The sequence below is a fragment of the Pundamilia nyererei genome, unplaced genomic scaffold (genome assembly GCF_000239375.1).
Source record: "Pundamilia nyererei isolate P.nyererei 1_Seehausen unplaced genomic scaffold, PunNye1.0 scaffold00301, whole genome shotgun sequence".
Lineage (NCBI taxonomy): Eukaryota > Metazoa > Chordata > Actinopteri > Cichliformes > Cichlidae > Pundamilia > Pundamilia nyererei.
Window position 1 is genome coordinate 296,519 of NW_005187702.1, and position 24,848 is coordinate 321,366.

A 24,848-nucleotide genomic window follows, 5' to 3' on the forward strand; every position below is an offset into this window, starting at 1 on the left:
CAAATGCAACATTTTATATCCCTTCAGTATGATATCTGCTACGTCTATAAATGATTACAAAAAACCCTCTTTCTCTGTTTAAGTAGTTTGACTCTACTTTTAAATTCTCATTCTCCTTATTCTTTTTTGCAAGTAGTTTCTACAATACAATCGAATTAGATTGCAAAATTCCTCTGCTTGCAAGATTCTCTGTTTTCATCTCCATTTCTGCTGTGTCACCCTCTTCTTAAACAGTTTATAGAATGATTCGAGAGCTCTTACTCTCCCACCCTGGTTGTTTATGTGTGGAAGCTTTGACTAAAACAAACCACACTTAAGAGCACGTGAAAGTGCAGCAGAGATTCTGGGCTTCATGCTGAATGTCTATTTGCTTTGTTCGGGGGTTTTTTTCCCAGTTTTTTTTTTTCAAAGACATATTAATTTGACAGCTAAAATGTGCAAACTTTAGTGATAATTAATTTGGTAGACTGCTTTACATGATTCTACACCCAGCTTATCTTTGTGCTTTAGTGCCTGAATGGACAAAAAATACTTAATACAAATTCTTAGATGAGGACCGTGCACACTTTTGACAGTTTTTAAGATAACAATAACAATAGGGTTTGTTTCTGTTTGCAATACAGCCTTCTGCTTTACAAATGGGATAATATATTTATATTATCCAGCACACAATTTGTCATTCTTCTTGCACTATAATATATAATCCTGATATATAGTGTAGATTACCTAAAACTGCCTAAAATGACTTCATATGTTTTTCATGGGTAAGTGCTCAATATTCAGTTTGTGAAAGCTCTACAGTGCATGGTAAGAATTATTGTATTGATAAAACGAACAAATAAATGCTCGCATAAATGATTTGTGGAGTTCCCTAAGGTTCAATGTTAGGCCTGGTATTATTTTCTTTATGTTCGCTTTTGGTGAAATCACACTCAAACGCTTGCTTTTCATTTCAGTGCAGATGATATCCAGTTGCATCTCAATCCCAATAATACCTCTGACCACTCGTACATTTTTCCATTATTTTTTTTAAATCTTTGAATATCACATTAGCAAGCTATGTTCTTTTTGTATCGTGTATATTTTCATTTGTGTTTTAAAGAGGCTGAAGTTGTCCCATATGTATTTGTCTCATCACAACTGGTACATGTTGCTCAGTAGTTACCCTACAGATATAAGTAAGCACAGAATTACACCCAGTTAAAAAAGACTAGAGGACTATAGCTTCAGCGTCAGATCCATTAAATGTAAAACTCAGACTTTTTTTTTAATTGAATGATTACTGTTTTTCTTTTTTAAAATTGTATCTCCTTGCTTCGTCCTCACCTTCACAACATTGGCTATATAAGCTCCTGTACCAGTAGTTGTTAGTATAACTTTTCAAGATATATCAAGACCAGTTCCAAGGATACCGCGTTTTCTCAGTATTTGATTGACAGGTAATTACTGAGAAGTACAAAAATAACAAAGAAGAAGCTATGCATGGCATAAACGAAGATGCCCTGGATTCACCTTGTAAGCTTTAGTGGATCAAGTTATGTTTTCTTAAGAGCTATGCTCAGAGGTCTAAGTGACGTATCGTTTCAAATAGTGCAGTCACTGACTTCTAGAGACCAGGTGTGCTGGAGAGAGGAACATCTGTAACAAGCTTTTGTGGTTGAGTGGGAGGTTCTCTGCCAGCCTTTTTCTTGCTTGATGTCATAGCTTTATCAGTTTCAGCATTCACTGCAGCAACAGCTGACAGAGCATCAGGCCAACAAACAACTCAAATTCCTCCTGTGAAAAAAAATCATGTGTTTTTCCCCTTTGTGTGTGTGTGTGAAGTTTTGTTTTCATTCAAGAATGGCTACAAAGGAACCTCTGTAAACTCACTGACCATTGCAAAATTAGGAGGCTCGAGGGAATATGTTCTCTACAGGGCAATAAAGGGGATCAAATAGAGCATGCCATTAAAATACAGTATGAGTGTCTTGTTTTTCTAACATATGGGGCTCGGAAACCATCAGAGATGCTGCAGCGACTGTCACACATATAAAAATGACGTTGATCAAATTGAGTGATATTTTATTAAATTAAAGCTCATCTTTAAAAAAACAAAACAAACCAGATTTTTGTCTTTTAGTTAGACAAATTTGACATGACACCCTACAGGAAATCTGCCTGAGAGCTCGTGTGTGAGGTTGGGGCAAACCAGGACAGTAGCAGCTTCCCCGAGGAGTTGTTTGCTGAACACACACGAGGAGAGAACACGGAGGATGGTGTTTACGATTTGACCTGATTTATAAAAACCCTCTGAAATTTGTTTCAGCTCCAGATGTCTGTTAACAGACCAGGACAGCAATGAAATCTCCTAGACAAATGTACGTTCAGTCACAGTATCCACTGGTGGTTTTGGGCCAGCAGTGACATTCCGCAAGAGATATTATGTATTCTAGGGGGAAAAGCTAAAAATGTTTGGTAGAAAAATGCAAGAAAAGAAGACTTTAAAGAAATTATAAATCCTAGAGCAATACAGACTTCCTACAAATAATAGAGTTAAAATAAATTATTAAGACTAGTTTCTGAATTGTCTTGAGTGCTTTTCATTTCTGTCAGCTTTGTCTTCAGTGGATTTGAAGTCTTTTGTGTTTTGTTACTCGTCCCGAAAGCACTATATAAATAAATGTCACTTATTTGCTAGTATTAAAGGTATTAAAGGAGAATGCCAAGTAAACAACTCTTCTTTGTATGTTTATTTCTGTATAAACCCCTAAAGGTGTAGCACTTTTGCAGCCAAGAGTCTTAAAAGATTCAATGTAAACAAGTGTAGAGATCAAAATATCATCTTCAGAGAAGCTGAATGTCTCTCTCTTGATATATCCAACAAATCACAGAATCACCAATGACTTTATGCTGTGATAGGAAACAGCTGTTGACTCTCCAGCCCTCCAGGTGGTTTACTTCACCTGGTCTCCACCTCTCAACTGACAAACACTTGTGATGGTGGTTAGTCATTCTGACCTGAGGAGAAGAGAGGAGACTGAACCTCATGTCTAAGTCATGTCTGATACCTCATTCATTTACAGCTTACTGACAGCTGTTCATTTTTTTTCTGCTGCAGTTCTCACTTTGAAAAAAAGTTTATGTATGCTTAGCCAGTAATGACCTAATTCAAGTGGGAAAATGCATCAGGCAATAGCTAGAGGCCACTCTCATAATAATACAGATACATACATAGAATGTTGTAAATATAAGTGGAAAGATTGGTACCTCAGTTCTTAACACATGTGTGAAAGCCACTTATAGACAATTGATAGACTGATTGCAGTTTTTCTGTCTTGTATTGTCTCCGTTACATATTTTTTGCAATGGATGGTTCATGGTTTTAGGCGGTATGGTAGTGCAAAATTTAGCACTGTCACTATACAGCAACAAGGTTCCTCTTTGAACTTTCTAGTCAACTTGGGCCTTTCGTGTGGAATTTGTATGTTATGTGCCTGAGTGGGAAGTCTGACCTCCTTAAACAGTTTGAGGACATATTTGTTAAACAATTAGTCATTTTCCCTCCTTGGTGTCATGTGCCTTGTTAGTGTTACAAGATCTCAGGTGTGAATGGGGAGCACGTGTGTTAAATTTGGTTTTATTGCTCTCACATTCAAACTTGCTCAGTGTCATAGAGGCTGTCTTTAAAAAATAGATGTATTAGTGCTGCTAGCATTGCTTCAGAGGTTGAAGGGGTGGGGCGGTCAGCCTGTCAGTGCTCAGACCATACACTGCACAATGCATCACTGCATGCATTGGTCTGCATGGCTGTAGCCCCAGAAGGAAGCCTTTTCTAAAGATAATGCACAAGAAAGAGAAACAAGGCAAAAAACGTTTGCTGAAGACAAGCAGACTAAGGACATAGATTACTGTTGTCTGATGAGACCAAGATAAACTTATTTAGTTTCAGGTGGTGGGAACCAGGTGAATGGTCATGGTATAGTGCTGCATGAGTGCTGCCGGCACTGGGGAGCTACAGTTCATTGAGGAAACCATGAATATGAACATACTGACGTAAAGCATGATCTCCTCCCTTCGGAAACTAGGCTGCAGAGCAGTATTTAAACATGATAATGACCCCAAACAAACCCCTGAGATGACCACTGCCTTGCTCAATAAACTGAGGGTAAAGGGTCTTGACTGGCCAAGCATGTCTCCTTAAACCCTGTTGAGCATCAATTGGGGATGAGGGGAGGGAGACACGACAAAAGACACACGATACAGTGCAATATTTGCAAATCTCATAAATCCATATTTTATTGACAGCTGAATATAGAATATAAATATTTAAACTGAGAATATCTACCACTTTAAGAGAAACATTGGCACACTTTGAATTTGATGGAACCAACATGTCTCAAAATAACTGGGGCAAAAAAAAATTATTTTGTAATTATTTAACACTTTATGTTAATTGTAATACAAAGTGCAATAATAAATCAGGATAAAAAAAATCATGAAACTAACTTCAGAAAAACCGAAAGTAAAATAAAGGCCATACAAAAAAGACAAGTCCAACAACATCATTATTAAGTCCTGTTAAGGTTGAAGACACTATAAAGGTGCAGAGCGTTTCCTGTTTGATTGTCTACATTGCAAATATGCACTTCTATGTGTTTTCCACTAGAGGGGGCTGTTGCATTTTAAAAGCTGAGTGATGCTCCTCACAAAGTGAGTGGAGAGACATCAACCTACATGTAAAACCAAACCGTTCAAAATCATCCTCACAAGAACTTTAAATTAATTTTACACTTTTGAATTGGCATATACTCAAATGATGCATTGGGCAGGAAAAAAAAGGAAAAAGCATATAGGATGTATGACCACGTATATGGGGGTCCATCTTAACCTCAGGCACAGACAATGCAAGAATCAGCCAATATACCTGTTCAATTAAATATTGATGTTTCAACAGATTTAAGCATGTTACCTATCATTTAAATTATATGTACATATGTCAAAGATATTCAGAAAACATGCTTTTGCATTTTAGGGTTTTGAATGTAATTTCTTCTACCTAGAGAGTAAATCTTAAATGTAAATGAAATTGAGATTCACAGGAAGTTTAAAATGCAAATTACCTGCTACAGTTAATTTAACACTTTTTCACCAAACACATCAGAGATAAACTTGTTGTTGCTGCACAGAGATGCACTGGGCTTGTGCTGGGGGACAATGCCCCAGTCTCTGTGTTCTACCATCCTCTCCCTGCTATGATGATGTACTGTTAGACAATTGTAAATTTGTAGACTAAACTTAAAATATATTTATATTATTTTTCTGTTTTTTTGGGGTACCACGGTGGTTAGCACTGTTGCCGCACAGCAACAAGGTCCTGAGTTCAATTCCACCATCAGGCCGGGGTCTTTCTGTGTGGAGTTTGCATGTTCTCCCCGTGTTTGCATGGGTTCTCTCCGGGTACTCCGGCTTCCTCCCACCGTCCAAAGACATGCAGCTTGTGGGGATAGGTTAATTGGATAATCCAAATTGCCACTAGGTGTGAATGTGAGTGTGAATGGTTGTCTGTCCCTGTGTGTTAGCCCTGCGACAGACTGGCGACCTGTCCAGGGTGTACCCCGCCTCTCGCCCTATGACAGCTGGGATTGGCTCCAGCACCCCCCGCGACCCTGAAAAGAATAAGCGGTAGCGAATGGATGTTTTTTGAGGTTTTTCTTTTTTTTTGGTTTGTAGCTTTTTAACAATCCCTGTGTGGCTAAATAATGTAATGATTTGCATGTTTACCTAACAAGTGAAGGACAAGGCACGACTCTACTGGGGTTCATGAAGGGGATCTAGCTTTCTCCATAACTCTAATATGATAACCTAATACTTTTTCTGTCAGTGTTATTCAAGACATTAATGTACATCCAGCTTGGAACATGATTTAGCTTAGGTCTTAGGTCTGTTTCAATAGGACAGTGGCCCTGTGCCCAAAAAAAAGGCCCACAAAGAAACGGCTTCCAAGTTTGGTGTGGAAAAACCTGACAGAGTGAAAGATGAAAACCCCTGACCTAACTCCATCCAGCATCTCTGGGGCTTATTTCTCCAGTGTTGTGGCTGAATCCCTGCAGCTGAGTTCTAAGATGTGCTGGAAGTAGAAAACAGGCTTTAAAAGCAGCAGATTCATGGCATGTAATGTTTGTTTGTTTGCCCACATACTTTTGTGATGCAATATTATAGAGCTGTCAGCAGCATTAAGCAGCTCATCAGTGATTCATTTTTTATATTAATTTCATGTTTAAAAATAACTTAAAACATATTAAAACAATGAACCACTGTTAAGTTAACATGACTTCATTCCTCAGATGTAACTGCTGAACAATACTGTTTAAAGTGTGAATCCAGGTCTGCCTCGGGCAGCATAATTATGTGCTTGCTTACTGTAAATTAACTTGAATACGTTTAAGAGAGTGGACTCAAGTCTCACGAGCTTTGCTCAACACTTTATTTGTTTTCCAAGTAACCATGGAAATGGTGTGCCAGGCTCTTGGAGAAAAACAGCTTATGGGCAACACTGGAGGCATTAGACCTTATTTACAGAGACAGAGATACAAATAAATACTAGAGAGGGTTTGCAGGGCACTGCTGCTGGAAATGATTTTTCTGTTCAGCTCTCACTCCAGCTTCGTTCTTACTGTATGTATTTTTTTTCCACAAAAGTAATCCCAGCTGGCTGGTTTCTGCACTGCACATCAATGAAACCAGTCACCGAGTATCTACTGTGAATCATTACACAATTAGATTTGCTATGACTCAATATCACAAGAATAAAAGAACAAGCAGCCCACTGTTAGGTTCTGACTTTCATGGGGAAGCACATGCTAGTGATCACTTTATCCATGCTTGTAAAACTGTAGGTAATAAAACATAAACAAATGCACAACGGATTATATTAAATTTTAATGTGCACAGCGTGATATGGTACAGTAAAAGCAAGGAAGAAAAAAAAATCATTTCTTATACAAAAATATCACCTTCAGAGCTTTAAAAAAAACATCTCGATTTGATATTATCATCCCTGTGAAAAAACAGCAGGTAGACTAAAGGTGATATAGTCAAAGCGAGCTTAGTGTCTCAGTTAAACACAACCCTCTCTCCACCCCATTCTCACCCATCCACAAATTCACCCATCCTGGGGTGGGAGGTGTCGTTTTAATGCTATTTAGCATTGTGTCCACAGTCAAGAAGCAAGGCCACATAACAAAACTGTAGACAAAAAAAACAAAAAAAAGCAAACCGAAATGGGGAGTGGGCACATTTCACCAAACATTGTCTTTATTCCAATGCATTAACCTAAGTACCACAATATGTGAACATCTCCACACGAGCTCCTCACTGCACAGCGTTAATCTCCAGTGTGCAAAATTAACTGCTTGCACTCTGCTGTATTAGGAAATGGAGGAACATGGAGACTTTCATTAGTGCTGTTCACTACCAATACTTTTCTATAGATTAGTGCACTGGAATCATTTTGGAAGTCTTGTCTTATGAATAAACACCCACACAGTACATACAGGATATCAAAACAATGGCACTGTAATCAAGCCTCCTCAAGTTCTTCATTTTCATAGTGTAGAGAAAAAAAACCTCATTCACTATGGAGCTATGATGATAAAACGTGGAGCCTGAATGAAAAATAAAAAGTCTAAATTTGTCTTACAAAACAAAACTAACAAAAGAGTAAAAAATCAAATCAGGTTCTGTAAGATTCAGACATTCTCTGTCAGACTTGAGAAAATTCATTTGAGGCAGAGGCGAAGCAAAAAGCTGGTGTAGAGAGCGAGTGAGCGAAGATGCAGATAGCTTCAGTCAGGCTGTGTCACGGGCGCGGTGGACGGTGAGCTGCTGGCATGGCGGTGCAGGTACATGCAGAAACGGGGGCAGGTTCAGTGTGTCAGACTGCTGGAAAGCAGGGCAAAGAGGGGAGGGGTGGGAGGTCACTTTAGTGGGCGTGTGGGGCAGAGGGAGGGGTGCTTCTGTGCTGCTGGCTCCGTGTGGTTGTTCTTTTTTGCTGAGTCAGACAGAATTTGGCAGCGTTCACTCGTTCTCCCTGTTTGAACGTATGCAACCCCAGCATCCCCCCCCCCCCCACTCCCGACTATCCTACTCTGCCCGACGGCTCCAAAAAACAAACACGAGCGTGAGAGGTTACAGCAGATGCTGACGTCCCCTCTTTGCACGGATCGATCCGTTTGAAAGGCTCTCTACAAAGAGTAAGAATGGAAGGAATTTACATGATGGAGCAAAATTAATAACAACATATGGAGCTTGGCTGCCTGCTTGACAAACTTAACAGTAAAAAATAAAAATAAAATACTAACGTAGACAGAAAAAGAAAAAACAGGAGAAAACAGCTGTTAGAAAAAGGTGGAGTTAGGTGCCATGTCACAGCACCCCTTTACCTCTAAACAACCACCCAGCCCCCACCCCACTCTGGAAAAGTCTCAACACATTTTCCATTTATTTTCTTCGTCTTCTTTCGGTTTTTTTGGTTGTTGTTCTGACTCCCCTCCCATCTCCATTGCGCCCATTCTTCTGGCCCTCTTTTGAATCCTCCTCCTGATTTGGGATGCTACACCTCCTTGGTCATCCTGACTCGGATGCTGCTCAGGCACTTGCCCATGGCCTCGAAGAACGGGTCGCAGAAGGTGTGCACGCAGATAGAGAAGACGCGGCTGACGCAGTGGATCTCGATCAGGTAGCTCTTGACACACGGCACCACGGCCCAGATGTGCAGGAAGGACAGGATGGCAAAGAAAATTCCCCAGATCAACGCCAAGGGAATGCCCACCAGTGCCGTCAGCAGGCGGTAGCACCAGTACTTGGTGACAGTGAAGGTTGTGAAGCTGGCTTTCCACACACCGTCGAAGCTGTAGGTCCCTGCGGGTTCTGCAATCACATCTTCAAATTCAACCTAAGGAAGATGAAAGTGGACGAGTTAGAAATTGCTGGTAAAAACTTTGTATGAGAATACAAAGCCTTCGGTGAACTATCCCTGTGTGAAAAATGGAATTTTAAGACACAGAAAAACATCAGCACCACATTCAGCTGAAACTCAACACTCTGACTTGTTAAATACCTTCATCCCCTGCCAACAGAGTTTCACAAGAGTTCTGATATGGCGCAAATGAAACCACTATGGAAACTTTAACGCTGTCAAATCCAAGCTCATTATTTCCACACAAATCAACTTCACTCCCTGTTAATATGGCAGCTTCGCAGAGTTGGAGGGTGGGATTCTTGACAAGATTTATACCTCTCCTAGCAGGGACTGGTACGCAATCCAGCATCTGCCCCACCCAATACACTGAAGCTGATACCAGAGATAGCATTTGTGCAGTCAATTTCTGAAAATCAGCCCAGGGGCTTTTTTCTCCCGTGCCTCCTACATTGGAAATGACCGGACACACAGAAAAAATAGGAAATGTTACTGGTAGATGAACTGTTGGGCTGTTGGGCTTCTGCTACATCCTCCATCTCCTGTTAGGTTTCTTTTTAATAGGAAACTCAATGCAAGTGTGCACAGGCTGATTGCTGGTGTTTAAAGAATGGAGGGAAAAGTGGCATCTCAGTGCTTATTCAACCTACCTTCCTCTCCCGGTCAGCCTCTTCCTAGGCCTCTGAGCCCCAAATCAATATTTATTTTACAGTTACTTGGAGACTGTGTCATGTCAAAGTAGTTGGGCTACTGAGGGCTAATAGCTGCAATACCAATAAGTCAAGCAGATAATATCTAGTGTTACACTAACAATGAAATGGAAAAAGTGAAGTGCTTCATTCCTAGGAGATGCACCATCTGGAAGATGTGACTCCTGCTTACACAAACTGTCTGACCTTGACCACTTTCAGATCTTACTAAAAAGTGATACAGATTTTCTGCAGTGTATTTATTACTCTATAGGGATATTTATTGATAATAGCAATAGTATATGTAACTGCCCTTAATCCAGCTTAATAAGCTGACAATATATAACCTTCTGGTAATTTTTAGATTTAAAAAAATACATATAGAAAGTTAGAGAGCTATACTGGTATAAGCTAAATAAATAATAATTTCTTTGTCTCCTGTTTAAAGTAGCATGAAATAGAAATTTAGATCTAAAAATAGCTCTCCTGCAACTCCTTCCTTCTATTTTCTACCAGTCAACTTGAAAATATTTATCCTCAAAAATCTTTTTAATATTTTCACTTTGCTTTTAATCTTCCCTTTTCTTGCCATTATTATGTTACATGTAATGTAAATTTGCAGACTGTCAGTAATCGGTTAAGATTTGCCAATATAATAAGAATGTTCCAAGTGATTTAATATTATGTAATATTTTGTATTACAAATAATGTGATAACAGCAACCAGAGTGCAACTTTTATATAAAATCTGGAAAAAATAAACTGGATTGAAGATTCTAATTTTGCAACAGCATCCATACATCAGAAATCTGTAATATAATGCATGGCTCCAAATCACATACCAGTCACTGAAGTCCATAACAGTGAGTGTCTTAGGACTTCATGCCATGCTGTTATTCTTTATGTTGGGGTGAATGTAATATTTTTTACAGTCCTAGCAAAAGGACTCCTCACATCCAGCCTTTTTTTCTTGCCTTGAAATATCAGCTTGTAAGTCCAATTCTTTTATCCTGAAAGCAGCACAAAGCGTCTCTCACAACACCAACTGGCGAAGCTCACTACAGCCTTATAATATAAAACTGACTGCAGCCACAAAACCAGCCCGCCGTCCATTTAATTTTTCCACAGCTACAAATTTTAAAGTGGGCCAACTCGGCGCCAGTTTCCAGAACTTTGAGACTAAATGAGAGCCTTCTTCAGAGAGGCACAAACAACCACAGCAGGGTGGTGGGGAGTTCCTGACAAAAAACGGTGCTCTTTGGTGTTTTTCCTGGGTTTTTTAGTCTTCTTTTTTTTTTTAAGTATTGTTATTCATTTGCAATTCTGAGGAAAGTTATCATTACTACCTTTGCTGTAATTCAGGAGAGGCTTCCTTTGTAAGCCACTCGAGTGTTAAATGGGATTTTGGCAAGAATGCTGTTTGAATTCCGACTGTCCAAAAGTAATATGGGCATCCCTTATAGAAAACAGCTGTTATCCAGTTATGTTAGGCAGTTTAATCTAATTATTTACATGTTTAAAGAAGGATTAGGGACTAGCAGTTCCTGAATGAAGAACATTAGTTCAATAAGCAAATAAGCAAGTCACATTAAGAAAAGATCACTTTTGTGCTAAATAAAAAAGGGGACCTCCATTGAGAAGTTTCATATGAAACAATAGCGTCTCGAGGCCAGCGTGTGACCAGTCAGCAAGGCAACTGTATTATTGAGTAAATAAGGTCATGTTCTATTTCTGGAGCTCTGTCTTAAGGCTGTCGACTATGCTTGAATAGACAAAGTGGGCTCCAGGAGAAGAAGGTCAGAGTGTAGTGCTCTACAGAACTATTTGCAGGGTTTTAGTGGTCAGTGTGTTTGATTTTAGGTGGCAGAACACAATGATTTACACACGACTTGTTTTGGATCAAAACACAAGCTTATACCACAACATAAAAGTGTCTTGGAATGATTATTGCTATTATTTGGCGCCACACGAGTAAAAATAAAACGGAATCTTTTGCATGTATTTATTGTCATAGCTCTACACGCTTTGTTAAATTTGCATGCCATTTGCACGGAAACAAATCTACACTGAGTTCAAAAAGGTTTTAATAGCGCCTGATGTCTCAGCCCACAGCGGAGTGCGCAGGCTAATAAAAAGCACAGACATTATCAAAGCAGGACATGTGAGCTTTACATACAACAAGATCCCATACCCAGAGGCATCTGTAATCAACTAAAAATCGCAGAATGAGGCAGATAAGTAAAAATACCACTAAGAGTGGACCAAAAATAGACTTTGCAGTCCTAGTGGGAGTGTTTCATTCCTTTCAGTTTTACCATAGAGACTTCAGATCTGCTGCCAGAGCTCAAACTTTTCACAACTCCCTCTAAAAAACTTTCTCCACTGGGGGCATTTTCAGTCTTCTCGTTGCTGGGCCTAAGCTCCTCCTCTCCCATATAAAATCCCACAACTCCTCCAAATGGAAAAAAAAAATCATTGCAGGAGAAACTCCAAACGCATGGCAGTAATGGAACTTGTTTGATGTGGCCAGGTGATTGAGGCCAGCTGCAGCAGCAACAGGAGTGCACCTTTGATTATAAGAATGCAGTGTTTGTGTGTTTGCGTCTGTGTGCTATCTAAGCAGTGTGTTTGAATGCGTGCTTTACAGATTTATATGGTAGTCCGGCATTTGAGGGTTGCGTGTGGTCATGGTGGATTGCAGAGCGAGCGTCGCTGGAAGGGATTCCCTGCTTGTGTGTTTCATCGGGGCATACTGAATGCACGCTTCCACTTGGCTGAGCTGTTTCACTGACCTCAAAGCACCTCAGAGCTGCTGTATACAGCACACTGTACAAACTTATCAGTGTTTACTCTCAAAATCCAGAGGGAGGCGATGAGTACCTAAGGGCCTCTCGTTATAAAATATACCCAGAGGCTTCTCTGTTGGGATTTATTAACTCAATATGAAAGTCTTTTTTTTAAGTATAATTTATTACAAAGAAGGATTCTGATACTGTCTCTATGTCGCAAGAAGACAAGGTATTAAGTATCACTATCAGTTTACTTTGTATTATTAGTAAACATCTATTACTACCAATAGATGTTTACTACTGCTAGTTAAAAGCTGAAGGTTTCAGGCGTCTTACGTTAAACGCTGCCTATAGCATGTTCATTTTTACAGTGTATGCACATGTGTTGTCAGGTCATTTCAGCAGCAGTCTGTTGGCTTGATTAGCGAGGGGTGGGACAATCGTGAAGCTGCATTCTATTCTGAGACTGGAAGGAGAGTCTGACTCACTGTCACAATGGAGGAGAGCAGGGAGAGAGCAGCCAGAGAGTGGTGGAAGAAGTTGGGATAGAAGCAGCAAACAGGAAAACTAGAGAATGAGAGTCTTTTTCTTTCCAAACCCAGCAACAAATATTTTGTAAAAGTGTTTTCATACAAAAATGTGAATTCATCGTGTTCATAGCACATTTTATATAGACTTGTGCGTCATATGGGAAAAATGCACAAACTGGCAGTGACACACATGCCTCTCAGACAGTGATAAACTCCATAAAAACGAAGTGTTTTCAAATATTTAACGAGAAATAGAAGACAAAATGTACTTTTTGGGCAGGTTGTATGTGAAACGAGTGTCATGTAATAACAGAAAATTAAATGAGCACAACATTTTTAATGGATTCCTTGTATATGTGTATTATGGTTGTTTTAATCAAAATGCTCTGTCAGTATGTTTTCATCAGTCAATTTGGCAGGGGATGAAACTTTACCACATTTATATATTCTTTAAAAAGAAAGGTTATATTCAGTAGTTATGGTCTGATTAGTTAAATCAGCAGCGACAGGCACTCATTTTACTGAAAACCTTGTATTTGCCAACAAAAAGAAACAAATGGACTCACTCCTCTGACGCAACTATAGGCATGCGGGGAGGAAACGGAGGGGGCAGTGGCAGAATGGGAGGAAAGAATGGAGGATAAGGAGTGGTGAGGGATCCCCTCATACTAATCGCCCACTTGGGTGTTTCCCTGTTTTAACAAGGCAGAGTTCAGGCATTTCAAAGATCTGACCCTTCCTGAACACGCAGGGAGCTGCTTGACCCCACTCTGATGTAACCAGATGCACCAGCTGGAGAGGAGCACAGCCGGGCGCACACGGCTGCTGCTCCTCTCTCCCACACAGATGAATCAGGTGGCTTGCAGCGCACCACTCCTTTGCCGCTATAACATCTCTCCCTGTGCTTTTAACAAAAATAAGTACTGAGTATTTATCCGGCGAGACTTCTCTGTTATGGACAGAATTCTACTTTCCCATTAGACAGGCGTGTGCAGCGAGGACTGTGGGAAATGTGTGTTCCAACAACAGGAAATAGGTTATGTTTCCTCTGTTGGAGCGAAGTTGGGACGTTCACGTTTCAAGCCCACTCCACACAAGGGGACTGCATGCCATTGTATCGGTGCAGCTCAATGATCTTTAATAGGTTTGCAAAGCTTCTTCCTAATAGGGGAAGACACTGAGTGGTAACACTGACACGGCGCATAGCAAAGGTGCGCAAAACTGCATGCGTGTCCGACGCGCAGATAACTTGTTTGACAGCTCATAGAAATAAAATGGACATCGTTTATTAGAGATTATTTCAGTTTGCAGCGCCTGTCATACAGGTAAACCCTGTGTAAACTCGGGAACAGGTGGTTTCGGTTGCCATGGACGAAAACATAAAGTTCAGAAGTTACCAGTCTTTGAAGTTTAACTCACCTTAACAACGTCGTCGTTTATGTGTTTGGGATCCCGGTTGACCAGGTCGATCTCTTTGGTGTGGACATCCTCCATCGTTTTCTCGTTCAGACTGTCGTTGTCCATGTCTTTGTTGTTGGGTTTATATATGTTCCCTTGTTTTCGGATAAACGGCGAATGTAGAAACTCCTGCAAAGAGCCGGGGGAGACAGAAGGAGAAGAGGGTGAAGAGGAGAAGGAATAGTGTGTAGCGCGCTGAGAGAGAGAGCGACTGGAGCTGCAAGTTACCAGGCTTCCCCACAAACAGGGATGGGTTTAAGTGAATAGAAAGTAAAGTACCACACCCCTTCATCCAGCCGCAAGGGGTCCTCACCACCCAGACACTAATCCAGTATGTTAACATGACATACAGTTGATTCAACGTGTTGTCTACCCATGGCAATGGAAACACTTTTAAGAAACGTGCAAAGGCGTTATTTTTTAAATATGAACGACTCTCCAATTAATACTCTTCCTACACGAAAAATATATATTTAGAAAGTAAAGAAAATCACGAATTCAGTTATATTTGCAATGCCATTTGTAATATGTTCACATTAATTATGGAAAAAACTTACTGGACCTGTGTTTTTCTTATCATTTAAAAATGCGTAAAGACCCCTTTGGCTTCTATGATCCTCCTCAATCCTACGAGTCAAGCGCCTTGTGTTATTACGCACACCACACGACTTCAGTTGGCATTAAAGGACAGGGGAGATTTGTGACTGAAATTCAGAATTTTACGGGGAAAAAAAATGGATTTGTTTCCCCCTTGTTTAACGCATGGAAATGTACAGTTTAAACGTTTGTGCGTAAATAATCGGTTACTGTGCTGAAAGAGGACCTAACAGGTAAAATCCTCACACCCACATTCTAATGTAAACTGCATCGACCTTCGCATTCTCTTAGCCTGTGTGGGAGAAGTGCTCATGACTGGGTGCCAGAGCGCAAGATAAGGACAGAAACATAGCGCACTCATTTCCCCCTCGTGAACGCATTCTTTTCTTTTTTTTTCTCTTTTTTTGAAGGGGGGGGGGGGGGGGAGAATAATCAGCTTCTGTAAGAAAAGTAATGTCAGCTACAAACAAACAACCACAAATTAAAAGAACTACAGCTGAGAGCTATACTGTACCTCTTCTGTCTCGCCGTCCTTCGGTCCTCCTGTCATGCTGTCCTCACGTTTGGAGAGATTAGCACGTTGAAACAGACAAAAAAAAGATAATATAGGAAACAGAGAGGGAGGCGTGGATGCAAACTGGGAGGACGGGGTCTTTCTCTCAGAGTCCTGTATAGTGAAGTTATTCCTGCCCTTTTTGTTGGACGTGACTAAAATTCAGTGGACAAGCGCGTACGGGGAAACCTCCAGTGTTTCCTCGGATACCGCAGAGCGCAGCTGGGGAGTCACCAGTGAGCAGACAGGAGAGCCACCCTGGAACCTGCTCGGCTGGAGGAGAGACTGACGTGATCTCAGACTGAAAGGGTGTTTGTAGCCGGCATGGAATTTCTTATTTAGGGATCACAGCAGAGTATAATAAGTTTTTTGTTCAGTGAAACGTGGGAGTTAATTGAACCTGGCAAGGTGTGGACACTTGCCATACCTTAGCCTACGGGGAAAAATCCAAGTGGTTATAATGGATAGAGGGAAGAAAGAAATATGTAGTTCAGCTATTTCAGCACATCTAAAGTCACGCCTGTCATCAGCTGCTTCATAAGATCACATTTATATTTTGGTTAGTGAACCCAGTTTTTCAAGGTGTCAGCTTCATCAGGTTTTGAAGTTGTGCTGGCCACTCTGGTCTGTTTACATTCTTGTGTCAGCTCATCGTGGAGAGACGCCAGCTGGCACCTTGCTGTTTTCAGCCAGAGGGACTGCAATAGAAACAAGTTTTAGGTGCGTCTCACTGGCGTGTCAATAAAAGAAACGGATTGGCACAATGATGAAGTTGTTTTTACATTTTTCAAAGCTCTCATTTGCTTTTAGTTTTAGAGCAACATGCACAGAGATGTCAGCTCTTGCCTTCCTCAGTGTGAAAGCTTATCTCAGTTCAAGGAAGAGTAACTCCTCTTTGCTGTTTATTTTGAGGAGCACCTTATTTCTTATTAACTCTGGGCTATTCATTTACTATCTTTATCCTGTAATTATTCTGTTATTTAATTTAAACACTTTGCTATCTACTCTATCTCCAGGAACTTCATTTCAATTGTTTATTGATGATTGTAGCGCCAATAAACTATTACAAACAAAACTGGTGTGCATTTGTTTGTGATAGCAACATGAATGAACTTAAGGAGCAAGAAAGAAAATAATACAAATTAATAAAAATTAAAACCATTTTTAATTCATTGAAAGTTATCTATAAACAAGGGAGGCAAAAATGATTAAAGTAGATGAGTAATTGGGAAAAATGGATGAATATTTTCTCGTAATTAAACAATTGTATTAATAACAGTAATAGCTAATAGTATCTCCACACAGTGGAAGTAGGTAAAGTGATGAATGATTAAAACTAAAGGCTAAAAGCTATTGATGAATTATTACAAGACCTAACCATTACTGAAAAATTATTAGTTGAACATAATAGCTGAGAAAATATTGCTGTGTGGCTTTATTGCTGAGAATCATAACACGAGGAATGAACAAAGGGAGAAACCTAACTTTGAGACACAGGAGAAAGAAACACACAGTTTGGCAGAAGACAAAGGGAAAGCCAGGCAACACACACACCAGGTAATTACGGAGATAGGAAACACCAGGGAACACAGCTGAATGGAATCTAAGGAGACAATGGGAAGCTTAACTAACACAACCTACAGGAGATGAGTGACTATCAGAATAAAGCAGGAAGCAACAAACACTGAGACCAACACATGTGAACTTCACACAGCGGCAGGAGATAACTGCAGAGACATGACTGACTGAGGAGAAAGGGAACACAAAAGATGATAACAAAAGATGACATAATCTTATGAGAAACACAGACTGGAAAGAAAGGGAAACTAAGAAGCACAAGGAAACATTATGCTGAAAGGACTGGATGCAAGAACAAAATCCAAGGCAAAACAAACTCACAGAAAACTCAAAACGCTGGAACCATGACAAATATATACTGTAAGCTGAAAATATTTCAGAATCCCCCAGTCATGTCTGTCCCATTTGTAGCAACTGAAAATAAAATAAATTCATAATTATAATAAAGGTCAATCAAATGGACCAATATGGCAAGGCCATGATGATCCACTTGGTAAAATAAATCCGCTTGGCATCTTTCTTGGCCTTAAGACAACAATTCTGATGGCCAAAGATCCAAACGGGACACAAAAAAAAAGAAAATATTTCAGAAATGTTTAAAATGCATAAATAGTATAAGCATATGTCTAAATTGTTGAAAAGGCTAAAAGTAATGCATAAATGCTCAAATCTGTATGGAAGTGAATAAATAGCTTTGACCAAACTCACCAGTGACAATTTGATTGTTTTACTCAACATTTCAATAAGCAGGTGTACAAACTTCTTCAATAAATTCAAGTGGAATGAGTTCAAGTGGACACGTTTGAACATGGCACCATGTAGGGATACAGGACTGTGTTGGTTCCAGTTTAATACAATTACAGTAAAGTGCAGACGTATAATGTCATACAAGACACCAAATAAAATTGTTTTTAAAAACCTGAAGCACTAATGTTTCCTTGGCCCATAATGTTAAGATAAAAGAGTGCACCAATGAAGGTTTTGTAGACTTCAGTTGTTTGCATTTTGCTTCATTGTCTCTGCAAAAGAACAAGTCTTGTGTAGGCATCATTTTTCTTCTTGCTTTCCTTTATTATGAAGTACTGTAATGCTTTTTCTTTTTGTTTTTTAGAAAGCTATTCTATGAATAAACACCTGGTTAGCCTCCTTGAGTTCACTGGGTGTGGCACTGAAGTGAGATCAAAATAACCAAATGAGCACCTGCTTCAAACAAAGATGTTACTTTGCTGAAGCCTGGAAGAGAAGCTTACACAATCTGCTACTAACACTGTGGAAAATATTAGCAAATTTAAGTAACATTTGTGCAAATAAGATTGCACATTGTGCACTAGCATGACTTTGTTTATGTAAGCTGAGGTGCAAAAAAGATTGTGAACTGTGGCAAATTTCAGATGATGCAGTTTAAGTTGATGCTGAGAATATTAAAAACACTTAATTGCCACTCAGAACACTGAGAAGACAGAATCTCAAACAACTCATCCAGCACCAGTGCCAGAGGTAAAAAGTCATGAGGATATGGAACAGCAACTGGATTCATTACACATTAGTGTCAATTGCTTAGAAATTACAAGCAAACTTATTATAATTTGCATTTGCGCAAAATTAAGTGGAAACAATACTAATAGAAATTCTTGAGTATCAGGACGGAGTTAACTGTGATAGGAGAATAAACATAGCCATAAGGGTATCAGGTCAATGCAGGATCATTTTTTTAATTATTGCTTTTTTAAACATATATGAAATGAAATTTTTACATTGCATGATATGCATAGGGCAGCAACAGCAGTGTGGTGCTTAGCACCATTACCTCAGAGCAAGAAGGTCCTGTGATTGGCTAGCTGAAGCTATTTATCAGACAAAAAGAGAAATGCCAGACACAACAGCTCAACTTGCACCTCAAAATATTTTATAATTTGAAAACTCAGCTTTAGATGGACAGAGTTCAAGAGAGAACTGTGTTTGAGTCTCTTCATTTGGTCAAAGGGGAACATCATGAATGTCTGGATAAGAGACTACTCTTCATAAAACAAACAAACAAAAAACTTCTGTGTAGCATTATGAGTGTTAATGCCACGCAGGCGTGCAAATCTAACAGCTAAAGCCTCAGGTCATGTTCCATCAATGCACAGCTCATCTTTGTATAGGAAAGTGTGTTATGAAATCTCAGCAAAGTGATTTATGAGACTATTTTGGCACTCACCTGCACATCACAACCACACTCATCTACTGTGACAGAAAGAAGAAACCACACACAGAAGAATTACCTTAAGGAAAAAAAAAGATCTTTATTTTTGTCATGAAGGACATATTTATTGTTAAAATAAGAGTTTCATTCCAAAATGTGTCAATGTTGTGTAAAACAGTAACTAGAAAAATTTAAATCAAACTCATAAAAGTAGCATCATTACTGTTAAAAGTAAAGTAGTTTAAGTAGTTTTACTTTAGTGACAAGTGAATACCTTACAGTATTATAACGTTTTGTCTTTAATGAATATATAGCCTGCGCTAGAATAAAAAGCCCAGATAAAATGTTGTGGTTTCATGCTGCTGCTGCACACAACTGTCTTCCACCTTCAGTTGTACAACTCTACTTTAATGGTCATCCGAGAGCTGACCACAAAGCCCAACAAAATGCATTGAAACAAAGCATTGCATCATACAGCCTTCAGCTTTTTGATTTAAATGTTCAGCAGGTTAGCCAGCAGTGCAACCACCAGTACATGCCAATGTAGCTTTTATTTCAACTGATTCATCTTCCTTGAAAAATCTGAATTGTGATCTACTATAAACTTAATTGCACTGAACAAGTTTAACTTTTGTTGTGTGTCCCTTTCGGATGAACCCATTTTACTATCTCCAACAAGAGACTACAACGTTAGCGACTAGCTTCTAATGAAACTATAGCATCTACTTAAAAATTCTGATATTTGTTACAAGACTACAAAGGACTGCAGAAACTCAAATATGTGGAAATGTTGGTCAGTGTCACCTGGATGTAGCATCTGTTTATAACATGAGCCACAACAGTGAGATAATACAGTATGTGAGAGGTATACAGGCGTTTTAGCTTGCTGTCAAGTTTTTCAGACTTCAAACAGTAAAAGCAACTAACCAAGCAACAACATACACATTCTCATCCCGAGGCACCAAACAGGAGGTATAGCTGGAAATGTATACCCATCACTCACTGCTTGGTAGTGTAAGATTATAAACTAAAGCTCTGAAGATCAGTCCAAATGGCAGCAAATAACCTAGCGTTTCCTTAGTTGGAATCCTAATCAGGTATTTTTATGAGAGCTGATGCAAAACCTTAAAGGCTATTTTGAATTTTCAGTGTGATAATCCATCCATCCACTGCAGGGTGGAAAGGTTCTGGAGTCTATCCCAGCTGTCATAGAGTGGGAGGCAGAGTACATCCTATAAATCACCAGTCCACCCCAGAGCTAGCACAGAGACATACAGTCATCCAGGCTTATTCAAACCTACAACCAATCTAGAACCACTAAGCAACTCATCATGCATGTCTTTGGGCTGTGGGAGGATGCCGGGCACCTGGAGAGAACCCACGCAGGCACAAAGAGATCATGCAAACTGCATACAGAAAGGCCACAGCTGGCCAGCAAATTCATATCTCTTGCAGCGATGCAACAGTGCTACCCACTGTGCTTCCCTGTATGTTGTTACAAAAGTAGTCACAGATTTCTAAAGAAGAGGAAATGTAACAACCATCTCATTACTGGAATGAACATATGTTGTTCAGTTCTGTCAGTGGCTTTGACAGAAATAATTTCTTTTGACGGTCTGGGAATGAGAAGGGATGTGCGGACTATACCAAAGTTTGGTTTTAGACCGTGAGTGTCTAAGGTGGGTTTGCACTTGACAGAAGTGCACAGTGAAAACAGTACAAAAGCAAACAGACATATGAGCATGTACCTGACACGCAGACCTGACTGCTGCACTGATGCTCTCAATAACACATTTTAAACTTTGGACTGTGCAGATCATTGCAAGTAGGAGCTGTGCAAGCTTATATTTCAAATTAAACATTTATCAAAACCACTCCAAAATGGTAAAAATCATGTCATTTTTTAAATGAATTCCAGCTGTAGAAGTATTCCAAATCCCAGCTCACTAAGCTGCTGTGCTGCAGTAAACAGAGCTTATCCAAAATGCATGTACCACAGTCTCACTCAGCTCAACCAAGGCTTCAGTCGAATGAAATACGGAACTCCTTCATCACACTGTAGTAAAGTCTTTTGATGTCAGTGTCTGTCAATCAAGAACTAGTTGTCCCATAAATAATAAATTAGAAAGGCCCTTCTAAAATGATCTACAATCCTGTTTATATAACATAATTAAATAACTGTATGCTCCATACATAAGCAAATGCCCATTATTATTGCTGATACAGTAAAATAAGGCTGCAAATGTGCAACAAGCTGCTTCATAGCGCTTAATATTCCAATAAACTGCTCTTGAGCAAACTATTCGGTTCATTACATTAAACTTCCAGCTGAATGCTTAATAATATACACAATATATATAGATAAAAAAGCAAAAATATTACATCTCTTAGCAAGTCAGCAATATGTTAGGTTGAACAGCAACAATTTTTACCACTCTGCCACCCACAAAGGAATGGAATGACAAACATCTTTTGGTCACAATCAGCAAAACAACTCCATTTTGGGTGGTGCAAACAAGCTGTCTGCAAATATATGAGGGTTTCATTAGATGACTGCATGTGCAGATTTGCTTATTTGCAAGTCATGTTATTTGCATTGTGTCTTTGCTTGATACACTGAAAAGGGTTAGTGAAATATGTTCATAGCATATCTTAAACTTCTAATTTTCTAATGTTTTAACCTGTTAGCAGTCGGACGTACCGCCCACGGTACATTGGATGGTTTAGGGGACTAATTGTAAATTTGTAGGACTGCTAAGGGGTTAACCTTGTTTCGCTTAGACTGAACACAGGTGTGCTTTTGCTGTTTCAAACCATTCATTTGATGTGTTCTGAGAAAAAGCAGATCAGATTATATGTTTGACAAACTTAGCCCTCATGGCCACATTTTTCAAAAAAAAAAAAAATCTACAGAATATTACTTTGCAATAACATCCACCAGGATATCATATTTCACTTAGAGCTGATGTACCGTATCCTACTTGCTTCAGTCACTCTTTCGTCACTGACTCCAGTCCCCCCGGCACATTTCTTTCTCCCCAGGGACAGAAGTTTCAGTTTTCTGTAGCCTTGACTTGAATGGAGGACAAGATTTTCCCCATACTGTGGAAAAGCGGTGTTACGAGAATGTCCGTCAGACTCCTCCACACAATGTGGATAGACGGTAAGAGCATCATGAAGCTCTGGATCATAGGCATCACCACCCTGGAGGAAGAAGGTCAGAGGGTCACTTTTCTAGGCATGGAGGTTTCATCACAGATTTCTGTTTTAAACTAATTTGTGTTGCCAGAACAGTTGCTCTTGTTATTGTCTCAGCTGTTAAACAAGTTTATAGGTCCTGTCTAGGAAAAAGATGAAAGATGGTCATCATACTGCATTTTGAAGTTTGTTTCAGTGTATTGTGAAGCTATTTCCTCCCTTGGACTAACACCCCCTGTGTATGGTCTCCTGATACACTGCCCTGTTCTGGTGATGCCTACCTGTGCCTGACTTTCTCTTAAGCTTATAAGCCCCAAGAGAGCTCAGTTAGGTGAAAGGTCATGTACAAATTACTCTACAGTGCTCCGTGCACATCTAAAGAATGTCCCACTCTGCTCTGAAAACAGGCTCCAAATGCTGCTAGAGCACCCTCTAACTGACATGGGACATAGGACATTTTTTCCATCACTACTAGGGGAACTCAATGTTCCTCACAACTTTCCATAAGGTGTTCATTACTCCACATAAAATGTTGTTTCATCAAATAGACTCTTTGGGTTTTGGTTGAAGCTCATGAGCGCTAAAAACCTAGCAGCACCTGGGTGCTGCAGACATATAGAGCTGACATAAGCATGACATAATTTTCCAAATATAAGAACAAATTGCTGACATAATGTTTCAATGCCACACTGGATATGATGTTGACTGTAAAAATAACCTGTGTCAATGTTTGCCTAAAGAACAGAACAAATATAGTGGAAAGCCGCAGGAGTTCATAATGTTGATGCGATGATCTAAACAAGGTAAACAGAATAAGGTAATAATTAACGTAACGCTCTTGGAAATGTTGATATTTTGCATACTAGTTAATCTTTATGAATTAAGATGTCTTCTCTACAAATATTCTACTAATCTACTGTAAGTTCACTGCTTCTCAACATTAATTTGTTACAGTGGGATCATTCGTGTGTTCACATATTGTTGTCTGAAAATACTGTTTAGCACAACATCGGGACCTTGCTGCCTGAGAACAACTCCTTACCAGATGTGAACACAGCTGAGCACTCCAAACACTATCCCCAGGATGAAAGCCACGGGCACAGCAAGCAGAGTAGTCAACAGGCGGTAAAAACCGAATTTGACCAGCTCAAAGGTGGCGTGGCTTCCAATCCACACTCTGTCAAAACTGTGTGTGGAAATGGGTTCCGCGATGACATCTTCAAAGCCCACCTGTTAGGTCACAAAAGTCATAGGGCAAGCAATAAAAACATAATCAGTAAACCGAGGCAGGAAAGTGTTTGAATGTGATGGATTAATGCGCAGGCAGCGACTTCCAGGTATTCATACTGCAGATTAACAATCTTGCTGGACTACAAAAACCAACCATTCAATAATAGTGCAATAGGCTATACAAATAATTCATCTGGACAGCCTTCACCTTTTGTAGTTTCAATTTCAAAGTATCACCCAACACATCGCACAGACTTTACCTTCAGATGTGGGTTGATATCGTTTGGATCTCTGTCGGGTGACGCTGTATACACTTTCCCCTTGTTCGATAGAATGGGCTCTATCGATCTGTTGAACTCATCTTCGTCCATAATTATGCTGGTATCCAATTTCTCCTTCTCTAAACCCATTTTGTCGAGTCAGGCCGGGAGACGGTGCAGGGAGAGCGGCTGGTGACGGTGCGCTGTGCGCTGTGCGCCGGACTCAGTGGCACCCCGCCCCGTACGGAAGTCAGCGCAGCGTGGAGCAGAGGAGACACAACAAGCCCAAAGTCACTTCCCTGGAGCATTTCAACATTTTAGCAATGAGAGACGCCACTGTGCACTTTACTGGACTTGTATCATGAGCCATTGAGTCCCAACAGTCCTCAGGGTTAATTACTGGCTAAACAAACTAGCCTTTTATAGACATGTGATTGAGTGCGATTATTACACAGCCTGCAAGGCTTTTCTTCTCACAGCCCCAAAACTCATATTTATATATATAAAAGGTTTGTTATTTGTGAAGTTTTTCCAAAACAAACAGCGATGCTTTGGGAAATGCATCCACCTACATTCCATGTCTGCTTTGCTCCAGGCCTTTTATTTTGGAAAGGTACACCGAGATGTTTATTGCCACAATAATTTGTAATGTACAAAGCCTGGTTATTATTGTTGAGCACAATGTTCCACCTGTTGAGCTGATTTACCACATATTTTCTCTTTTGGTTTTTGGTCTGCACAGATTTATTGCCCTCTGACTCTTTCATCCTCTGAACCCACCAGCCAACATTGTTAGAATAACTGCAGGTCTTCAGATGTCTAA

General features: G+C 39.8%; 2 protein-coding genes across 3 annotated transcripts; both read right to left on the reverse strand.

Moving 5' to 3' along the window:
* Nucleotides 1-6,902: 6,902 nt before the first annotated feature.
* On the reverse strand, nt 6,903-15,877 carry cav1 (caveolin 1). The gene is made up of 3 exons (XM_005751144.2): nt 15,536-15,877; nt 14,386-14,553; nt 6,903-8,935 (listed from the first exon to the last, which is right to left on the reverse strand). The coding sequence occupies exons 1-3, from the start codon at nt 15,569-15,571 to the stop codon at nt 8,594-8,596; spliced, it is 546 nt and encodes a 181-aa protein (XP_005751201.1). The 5' UTR covers nt 15,572-15,877; the 3' UTR covers nt 6,903-8,593.
* Nucleotides 15,878-19,438: 3,561 nt separating this feature from the next.
* cav2 (caveolin 2) lies at nt 19,439-24,320 on the reverse strand. 2 transcript variants are annotated; one of them, XR_312230.2, is made up of 4 exons: nt 24,026-24,320; nt 23,578-23,765; nt 22,105-22,541; nt 19,439-22,018 (listed from the first exon to the last, which is right to left on the reverse strand). XR_312230.2 is itself a non-coding variant. In XM_005751145.1 (3 exons), the coding sequence occupies exons 1-3, from the start codon at nt 24,173-24,175 to the stop codon at nt 22,391-22,393; spliced, it is 489 nt and encodes a 162-aa protein (XP_005751202.1). In that variant the 5' UTR covers nt 24,176-24,320; the 3' UTR covers nt 22,056-22,390. The 2 variants fall into 2 exon arrangements, 1 of the variants encoding a protein (XP_005751202.1); XM_005751145.1 differs by lacking the exon at nt 19,439-22,018 and having other exon boundaries at nt 22,056-22,541.
* Between the last annotated feature and the right edge of the window lie 528 nt (nt 24,321-24,848).

Coding starts and splice junctions, on each gene's coding strand:
- cav1 (XM_005751144.2), bottom strand. CDS start 15,571: ATGACAGGAGGACCGAAGGACGGCGAGACAGAAGAG. Junction 14,554..15,535: donor AGGACGGCGAGACAGAAGAG/GTACAGTATAGC, acceptor GGCTCTTTGCAG/GAGTTTCTACATTCGCCGTT. Junction 8,936..14,385: donor TAAACGACGACGTTGTTAAG/GTGAGTTAAACT, acceptor CATCTTCCTTAG/GTTGAATTTGAAGATGTGAT.
- cav2 (XM_005751145.1), bottom strand. CDS start 24,175: ATGGGTTTAGAGAAGGAGAAATTGGATACCAGCATAATTATGGACGAA. Junction 23,766..24,025: donor ATATCAACCCACATCTGAAG/GTAAAGTCTGTG, acceptor GTGACCTAACAG/GTGGGCTTTGAAGATGTCAT. Junction 22,542..23,577: donor CTCAGCTGTGTTCACATCTG/GTAAGGAGTTGT, acceptor TTCTTCCTCCAG/GGTGGTGATGCCTATGATCC.